Raw genomic sequence first — 9,680 nt, 5'->3', positions numbered from 1 at the left:
CGAATGTAAAGACGTCAGTCATGACGCAAACCAAGTGAGAACATATATCAAAAACCATAAAATCGTCAAATGTCCAGGCAAGTAAGAAATTTACAACCAAATAGTCCAAGCAGATCGGGAAAAGCAATAAATATGTTATGCCTATCACTATCACTGGCCGCATATAAAGTTGAGAAATCCCACACGACTCTCTCTCTCTCTCTCTCTCTCTCTCTCTCATATAAGCAGCACAAGCTTCTGAAGGTTTAGAGCCATTGCCCAAGAATAGCCACCCCAAAGTTTCGATCTCAATCATGTCTACCAATGGAGTGCACATCGCCGCTTATCCGTACCCAACCTCAGGCCATATTATACCTTTGCTCGACCTCGCCCACCGCCTGCTCACCCGCGGCCTCACTGTCACCGTTTTTGTCACCACCTCTAACCTTCCTCTGCTTCAACCTTACTTCTCCACACACCCGTCTTCTCTTAAACACTTGGTTCTCCCATCCCCTGATATTACAGCTCCTCCGCAGAAAAGGCTCCCTGCTACCATGCGCGCCTTACGTGACCTTCACTATCCTATCCTCCTCCAATGGTTCCGATCTCATTCCTCGCCTCCTGTTGCTATTATATCCGATTTCTTTCTCGGCTGGACAAACGACCTAGCGTGTGAGCTCGGCGTTCCACGGTTAGTCTTCTCACCTTCTGGTGCCTTTGGGATGTCGGTTGCTCTCTCTCTGTGTCACGATCCACCGGAAAACGATGATCAGGATATCAATTTCCAAGTTTCGTTTCCAAAAATCCCGAACTCTCCAGCATTCACATGGTGGCAGATCCCTGCACATTATAGAAGCCTAAAAGGGGACCTGGATTTGGAATTTTTTAGAAACAACATGCTGTCCAATACGGTGAGTTGGGGAATGGTGTTCAACTCGTTCGTCGAGTTGGAGCGCGTTTACTTTATGCATATGAAGAAAGAACTCGGAAATGATCGGGTGTGGGCCGTAGGACCCGTATTGCCTCCTGAGAACGGTGATTTACAGGAATACATTGTTAGAGGTGGAGTAAGCTCTGTACCATGCCATGAGCTAATGAATTGGTTGGATGCTCGTCCGGAAAACTCAGTTGTCTATGTCTGCTTCGGTAGCCGTGCGGTGTTGACACAAAGGCAAATGGATGTGCTGACTGCTGGGTTAGAGCTAAGCGGCGTCCAGTTTGTTTTGTGCGTGAGGGTGCCCCGCGAAGACGAGCAGAAGCAGGTGAATGCTGATCATGGCATGATTCCTGATGGCTTCGAAGATCACATGGTGGGCAGAGGATTTGTAATAAAGGGATGGGCGCCGCAGGTCTCAATACTGAGCCACCGAGCCGTGGGTGCGTTCGTGACTCACTGCGGGTGGAATTCGGTGCTGGAGGGGATCACTGCGGGAGTTGTGATGTTGACATGGCCAATGGGTGCGGATCAGTACTCGAACGCAAAGTTGTTGGTGGATGAGTTAGGGGTTGCAATCAGAGCTTGTGAGGGCACTCAGAACATTCCCAAGTCAGCCGAGTTGGCTCGGTTGCTGGCCATCTCACTTGAAGAGACTAGGCCAGAGAGGGTTCTGGCCAAAGAGCTGTGTGCTGCAGCCGCAAGTGCAGTTGAAGGAGGAAGTTCAGATACAAATTTGGATGAGTTCATCAAACAATTGGGTGATCTTGGAAAGTGATCAGAGCCAAACATGTGTTTACTCTAATACATACCGATTATTGTTGAAGGATGTGTCAATCGTATTTTCTATATATCTGCAAGCATCCTCTTGATGTCTCCCAAAAAAGAATCTATTGAAAGATTTGATTAAATTTAAGAGTTTCAACTAGAAAAAATGAGACATATGAAATAGACTCCATAATATATAACTGTACAGAAAATTTATATATGATTTACAAGTTTCCAACTATTTGCTACAAACTATTTCAGCAAACTGAAAGACAAGCTTGATATTGATATTGGGACGTTTTGTTTATGCTCTTAACTATGTATAGACAATTCCCATTTGATAAAAAAAGATAAAAGATCTTATTGTGGCGATAACAAATTCCCCTTATGATGGACCCAGTTTGTGGATCAATAAATATTACACCCACAAAAAGATTTTATTAAGAAAAACTTATAAACTGACTTGATTTTATGTGATTTTTTTTTTTTTTTTGAAATTTTTTATTTGGAAAAAACCAATCGGTTTTATTGCTCGAGAATGACTTGCATCATTTCACTAATAATAGTGGAATGTATACAAGCTAGATAATCTTCCGGTACATATAAGTCTTCCTCTAGCGATAGAGCATTTCTAGCTAAAGTGTGGGCAGTTTTATTTCCTTCCTTCTTGACATGCGAACCTAACCATGAATGCAAGGAATTGAGGATCATTTTGGTGTCTGCAATCAGAACTCCACCTTGGCTCTAATCAGGAGTTGCTTTGTTCAGAATGTTGATGACTTGTAGCGCATCTCCCTCCATGATAACATCTTGTATAGCCATGTCTCGACAAAAAATAGCAGCTAGCATAAATGTATAGGCCTCTGCCATGAAGGGATCTGCAGATAGAACTCTTTGAGCTTGAAGAGTGCCAACAACCTGACCCATTTGATCCCTTATAACAGCACCTATCCCAACTTTACCTGCTTCTTTATCAATGGTTGCATCCCAATTCAATTTGTAAAATCCCATAGGAGGTTTCACCCAGCTGCGACAATGTTCTCGAGTAGCAGGCCTTGTCATATGTTTCTGATCTTGACATTGCTTGAAACAGGTTATCTCCTCAATAGCCTTAGAAATAATTGAGTCAGGGCGAGAAAGACCCTTACTAAGGACAAAGTTGTTCCTCCTGAACCAAATTAGTCTAGCAATCATTGCAAACTCAACTAACTCATCCTTCTGCAGTGTCTGAGCTAGAACCTCCCAAAACTCCAGGAATGAGGGCTTGTGGATAGACATCTTTTGTAGCCTTTTACTAGCTTGGCTCCATGCATCTTTTGCTGATTCACACTCCCAAAGAGTTTGAAAAACTGTTTCAGGGAATATTTTGCAAATGGGACAAGCATCCTCTTTTGTCACTTTCCTGTGAAACAGGTTTAGTAAAGTAGGCAAAGCATTTTTGTAGGCTTTCCATATGAACATTTTAACCACATTAAGGACGTGCATCTTCCAATAGCCTTCCATGATTCACTCCTCTCCTTCCCTTTCGAAGATTCCCCTTCCCTTTGACTGAATAGCTCCTATTGCAGCAAGTAGGCTCTCTTAACTGAATGTACTCCATTCTTAGTATAGGCCCAAACCATCATATCTTCCCTCCCAGCAGGATTGGGAGGAATGGACATAATTCTATTGACATTAGTTGAGGAGAACAGGTTAGAGATCAGATCCTCATTCCATTCATTGAGCACAGGATTGATGAGTTATGCCACCCTCTCAATCCTTGAAGCATTATGAGCTTGAATATTAATCACTAATCTGCTTGAATCCATGAGCCATCTGTCCTCCCATATCCTGATCTGTTTTCCATCTCCAACTCTCCATATTAGGCCTCCTTTTAACAGTTTAAGTCCTGCCATAAGACTTCTCCATGCATAAGAGGGTATAAATCCCAATTTGGCCTCTAAAAAATCTGTGTGGGGGAAATACTTGTATTTGAGCACCTTGGCTACCAAAGAATTAGGGTTTTTTAAAACTCTCCAACATTGCTTTGATAACATAGCATTGTTGAAGGATTTAAACTCTCTAAATCCCAGTCCACCTTGCTCGTTTCACTTCCCCAAAAGACTCCATTTTACCCACTAGATTTTAGTCTTGTCTTCATTATAACCCCCACCAAAAGTTCCTTAGTAACTTATTTAGCTTTTGTATAATGGAGTGAGGCAGTAGGAAAATCCGTATTGTGTGCATGGGAATGGTCTGTAACACAGCCTTCACCAATATTTCCCTGCCAGCAGTTGATAAGAATTTAGATCTCCAATTTGTAACTCGAGCCCATGTTTTGTCAATGAGTGAATGAAAGGCAGCCATTTTCTTCCTTCCCACAATGGTTGGAAGACCCAAATATTGTTCAAGGGAGCTTTGAGACTTGATCCCAGTAATCATCAATATGGTGTTATGATCCTCAAGAGGTGTGTTTCTACTGAAGAGAATAGAGGTCTTCTCTTTGTTTAGCATTTGACCAGACCCTTGCTCATATGTCTCGAGAATATGGAGAATCCTTGACCACTCAAGTGAGTTTGCTTTACAAAAGAGCAAACTGTCATCAGCAAAGAATAGGTGGTTGACATGGACTGCTCCCCTCTCCACTGGTACACTTGATATATTGCCCAATGCCATAGCTTGATGCAACATACATGATAGGGCTTTAGTACAAATAATAAAAAGGTAGGGAGAAAGAGGATCTCCCTGCCTTAGACCTCAAGATGGATGAAAGGTTTGCTGAGGATTCCCATTTACCAAGATAGAATAGGAAACAGTAGAGAGACAGCCCATGATAAGAGAAATCCACTTTCCATCACATCCCAATTTTCTCAACACAGCTTCAAGAAAAAACCATTCTACCCTGTCGTAGCCCTTGCTAATGCCCAGCTTTAGTGCCATAAATCTTGATTTTCTTTGCATTTTTTAGTTCATAACATGTAAAGTTTCATAAGCAATAAAAACATTATCTGAAATTAACCTGCCAAGAACAAAGGCACTTTGGTTAGGAGAGATAATATGAGGCAATACAGTTTTAAGCCTATTAGCTATCATCTTATGTCATGACCCCACCCCGGGAAGGGCGAGATGGCGACGTACGTACCTATCCTTTTTCTTTCTTTTTCATTTTTTTTTCTTTTTCTAATAACATGCGATCAGCATGAACATGACACACGTGTACTCTAAATTTTTAATTTAATAAAGGGAACACCTGATAGACATTTTATTCAAACATTCGCCCATAAAAGACTCTTAGAGTCCATACGTTCATAAAAACATAACCCATCATCTATAAACATGACTATTCTAGTTAGGGAAGATCCTAAGCGTCTGCCTCTCCCTCTGCAGTAGTGCCTTGCTCCCCAACATTTTTGTCATTATCTGGACGTTTAAAATATTTAAAAAAAAAAGTGAGTCGAATACTCAGTAAGTAGTACATCATGATATTAACTTATTAATCGCATAATCTTTTCTTTTGAAAACATGCATACATAAACATTTGCTAATCGTGACAATGCTTCCATGCATAAACATTTTAAGAAATAACTATACTTTTATGTTTCACTTTCTTTGGCAGGTATACACAATTACGTCCCGTGTTAGGGTTAGCGGTCTTCCTCTGGACCTGGATTCCGCCCATGGCTGCAGGTTGAGAATCCCTTTCAGTCAGGGGGCAGCACTGGTTACACTACCAGTACTACTTACCCGGCATTGCAATCTGCCCATTCCTTTGTTACCATTTTCATTCATATCGCCATTACGTATTTTCATACAGTAAAACATTCATTCATTCAGTCATTTCTTTCTTTCATTCATGTCAGTCTTTTCAGTCATTTTCATTTAACAGTTCATTCATGGAAGAACATCATTTAAAAGCATGAGCTTAAACATCATCTTTCATGGCATCCATAAAACATTAGTTCATAGGGATATTTTAACTTTAGTTCATAGGGACATTTTAACACCAGTTCATAGGGACATTTTAAAACACTTTCTTCGTGTCATTTAAAGCATGAGTTCATAGGGGCATTTTAAAACACTTTCTTCACGTCATTTAAAGCATCAGTTCATAAGGACATTTTAAAACTCATTTAAAGCATCACTTGAAGCATAAGGCATGATACATTCATTTCCTTCCTTTGCAATCAAAACATTTTCATCATCTTTCTTACTTCGATGCACATGCATTTTTTATGAACAAGGTACATTTTCTTGCTATACTACATAGAGGACTAATCAATAAGTTTATTGAGAGAGCATAAATGGAAATCTTATGACTTAGAATCTACATGCATGCATTACCTTATACACATACACACAATTATAATTGATAGGGTGCTTAACAGGGGCTATCAAGAAGGGGCTTGTACATATTGTATTCATTTACTCTTTTCTTTAGAAGAACATTTGCAATAAGAGAGAGAGACTTTCTTTTATAAAGAGAACTTGGTGTAAGAAGCATGGTCATAGCTACTTACCTCTATGCTCCTCGATACTTTTATCATCAATATAGGTCATATTCCAATAAATAGCATAAGCGTGTTAATACTCATACAATATTCTTTAGCCCTCTCTTTAAAAAATAAAGCCATGATACTACAATATAACGTCCATTCTATACTTAGCATTAACCCAAATGACTACTCCTCACCTCAACTTACAAGAGAAATAACTTAAATATTAAGACATGCTAGCTGTCCATGAAAAGGCTATTTTAAAAGCTTACATGAAAAGTAGTTAAGAATTCATAGGCTTCAAGCAAGGTCTCTTTAGTTCAAGCTCACTTTGGGTTATGGACATTAGGAGATAAAATCTGAAAATTCTCAACAATGGGCTTTAAAATAGATTTAGGCATCTCAAGTGGGCTAAACAAGCTTAGGAACCATGCCCTTTAAATCAACTTGTAGTCCCTCATTATAAAAAGGCTAGCTTATCAATATTTTGGACTCTTGGGTTAAGTAGAATTTAACCAAATGAGGGACAACATAAATGGGCTATTTTTACATCAAGACATGGCATGACATGGGCATAAGGGTACTTGGACAGCTTTACATATCATAATATATTATGCACAATTAATCTCCTATATCTAAACTAACTAAGTTATAACCTATTCACATGAACAATATTTTAATTAGTTTAGACAACATAGCCCATTAAAAATTAGAGTAGCATAAAGTATAGTAAAGTTACCTATTAAGCAACTTAAAAATCTTTAAACACTCAAGTTTATGCTTTACTCACTTAACACCTTTAAAAAATAAGATATAAAATTACAAGACCCAAGCAAAACCTCTAAACTGAACCTCTAGCATCCTAAAAACATATTACCAACAACCTCAACACAAGACACATGGTACCAACATATATAAACTAAAATCCCTTTAAATCATCACCTATGATTAAACCAAGTTAAATAGCAACATAGCATTTTCGAAATATAGGAAAATACATTACAAAACAACTATAATACCATTCGGTTTGGGCCAAAGACAGGGCATATATATTTATTTGCAATATAGGAATTTAACTGCACCAAAACACAAGCTAAAACAACTTAGTTGGCTTCCAAAATCACATTAAAAACAAATAAGTCAAATTAGGATTTTACCTTAAGCTATTACTGTAACGCCCGTCCTTGTGGTGGGACTTTTTATAAAATATTTTGATAAAGGACGACGGGAATTACCGTTCGATTTAAAACTTTTTACTTTCTTTCCAGGGTGCAAGACTCTACGTTTATAAAATAAAAAGTGTTTTTATAATAAAAGAGGTTTACAGCAGAAAACATTAATCTTACAATAAATGGTCCCTTGTACGATTAAAATTCGTACCTAGACTTCTGTGCTCTTTCCCATGGCCGTGTCTGTCCCGACGTGTACTTCTCATTCCGTCCCTATCAGGGGGGAGGGACATGCATAAAAACTAAAATGAGTCGAAGACTCGTAAGCATTACTTCATACGGTTAAAATATAACAACATAGGTTTTCATTCATGCATTCATCATTCATACATTCTATACTTACGTGCTTACATACATACGTGCGTTCTTTTGAAAACGTCACTGGACGGGATTTTCCTTTGGAAATGGACTTTCTTTTCGTAAAACATTTCCCCCGTCAGTGCCTTCATTTCTGCAAGAATAAGGTGCATTCTTGTATAAATATGTTCATTCGAAAACATCACTGGACGGGGTTTTCTTTCAGTAAAATGTTTCCCCCGTCAATGCCTTTATTTCTTAAAAGTTCATGCATTTGTGCGTTACATGCATACATGCATTCATACATACATACATACATACATGCATTCTTTCTTATCACATTCATAGACTAGTACACACTATTACGCCCCATGTGTTAGGGTTAGAGGTCTTCCTTTGGACCCTGACTCCGCACGTGGCCACGGGTTGGGAATCCCTTTTCAGTCAGGAGGCAATACTGGGTGCACTACCAGTGCTACTTACCCGGCATTGCAATCTGCCCGTTCATTGGTACCCCATCCATTCATTCATGTGGCCGTTACGTATCTTCATACAGTTCATGGTTTCATGTCTTTCTTGCCTTTCATTCATTCATTCATTCAGGCCAGCTCTAAAGAGCTGGAGCTTTCATTCATTTCTTTCTTTCATTTAATAGTCCTTTCATGAGAAAACATTCATTTACATAAGAAAGCATTTCTTTTCATGAGAAAACATCGTTTGGGGCGTAAGCCCAAAAATCATCTTTCCTTTTTCAGTTCATTTCAGTCCTATCTTTCCTTTAACAGTTCGTTCGTGGAAAACATCATTTAGAACATACATGGGCTTAAACATAGCTTTTGTGGCATCCAAAGCATCACCTTGAACGTTGTCTTTCACGGCGTCCACAAGCATCACCTCATGGCACCCATGAAAGCGTCGGTTCGTAGGATCCATAAAAGCATCAGTTTCATACCTTTCATGCATTTTCATCGGTTCATGGATTTTCTTTGAAAATACATACACTAGATACAGCGTATAGTCATCCATTCACATGCGTACAATTACTACTTTCGCTGCGTAAAAAGGGGCTACTAAGGAGGGGCCGTACATACGTATACCTTTGAACACTTAGCATTTTCTTCAGTAAAACGTCTTTCGCTTCATTTCGTAAGGCATCTTGAGGAAAAACGTTTCATTTTTGTTTCTTTATATTTTAGAAGACTCTAGAAGAGTATGAATGTAATACTTACCTGGACTCCATGCTACTTTCATACCATGCTGTCCATTCATGCACGTGTCAGCTAGCAACCTACATGCATACATAACCTTAACGTCATTCTCTATCTAGTACATAAGCAACTTAAACTATAAATAGAACTACGCTATACTTGGAACACTCACCTTCTATCCCATGCACTTACGTGCCCTTTACTATGTTAAACCCTTCGGGGACAACTACGGTCACCACATCTTCCAACTCAAGGTCTTGCCTCGAGTGCTCATCCACTAAAGTGAACCCATGATTCACCTTAGGATTAAGACACAAAGGCATTCGTCTTATTCTCCTTATTGAACTCATCTTGATGCTTGACTTAGACTAACTAAGTCACGCATCCTAATCCTAGACAATACACTCGTCACTACCTCCATACATCCTAGCCCATACTAAATCCTCATTCCCATCCATACAAGCTACACGGCTCTAAGCCAACTCTGAGGCTTAAGCATTGTGTAACTATACTCAGGACAAACTACCCATTACATATGGTGAATCCATCTGGCACATGTGTCTAACCAGATTACACATGTACCTTACCCCTCTATCACCTAAGATCAACATATAATCTGTTGATCACCTGCTCGAAAGGACAAGGGTCATACTCTGATACTAACATTCTCTTAACCCGGCTAGCATGACCTTCATGCTATCCGTCCCTTTTTGACAGTTCATCCCAACACTTAACATGACAAGGCTCCATTCACCATTACGCCTTATGCCACGTCATATAGCTCAAGACTACA

The 9,680-nt window shown here is 39.4% G+C and overlaps 1 protein-coding gene across 1 annotated transcript; it reads left to right on the top strand.

Moving 5' to 3' along the window:
- The first annotated feature begins 243 nt into the window (after positions 1-243).
- On the top strand, positions 244-1,827 carry LOC121243616 (UDP-glycosyltransferase 89B2-like). Its single transcript, XM_041141740.1, has one exon. The coding sequence runs from the start codon at positions 294-296 to the stop codon at positions 1,689-1,691; it is 1,398 nt and encodes a 465-aa protein (XP_040997674.1). The 5' UTR covers positions 244-293; the 3' UTR covers positions 1,692-1,827.
- Positions 1,828-9,680: the final 7,853 nt, after the last annotated feature.

The sequence above is a fragment of the Juglans microcarpa x Juglans regia genome, chromosome 8D, assembly GCF_004785595.1.
Source record: "Juglans microcarpa x Juglans regia isolate MS1-56 chromosome 8D, Jm3101_v1.0, whole genome shotgun sequence".
Classification (NCBI taxonomy): domain Eukaryota; kingdom Viridiplantae; phylum Streptophyta; class Magnoliopsida; order Fagales; family Juglandaceae; genus Juglans; species Juglans microcarpa x Juglans regia.
The sequence above is the reverse complement of the archived record's forward strand: the minus strand, read 5'-3'. Positions and strand labels throughout refer to the sequence as shown.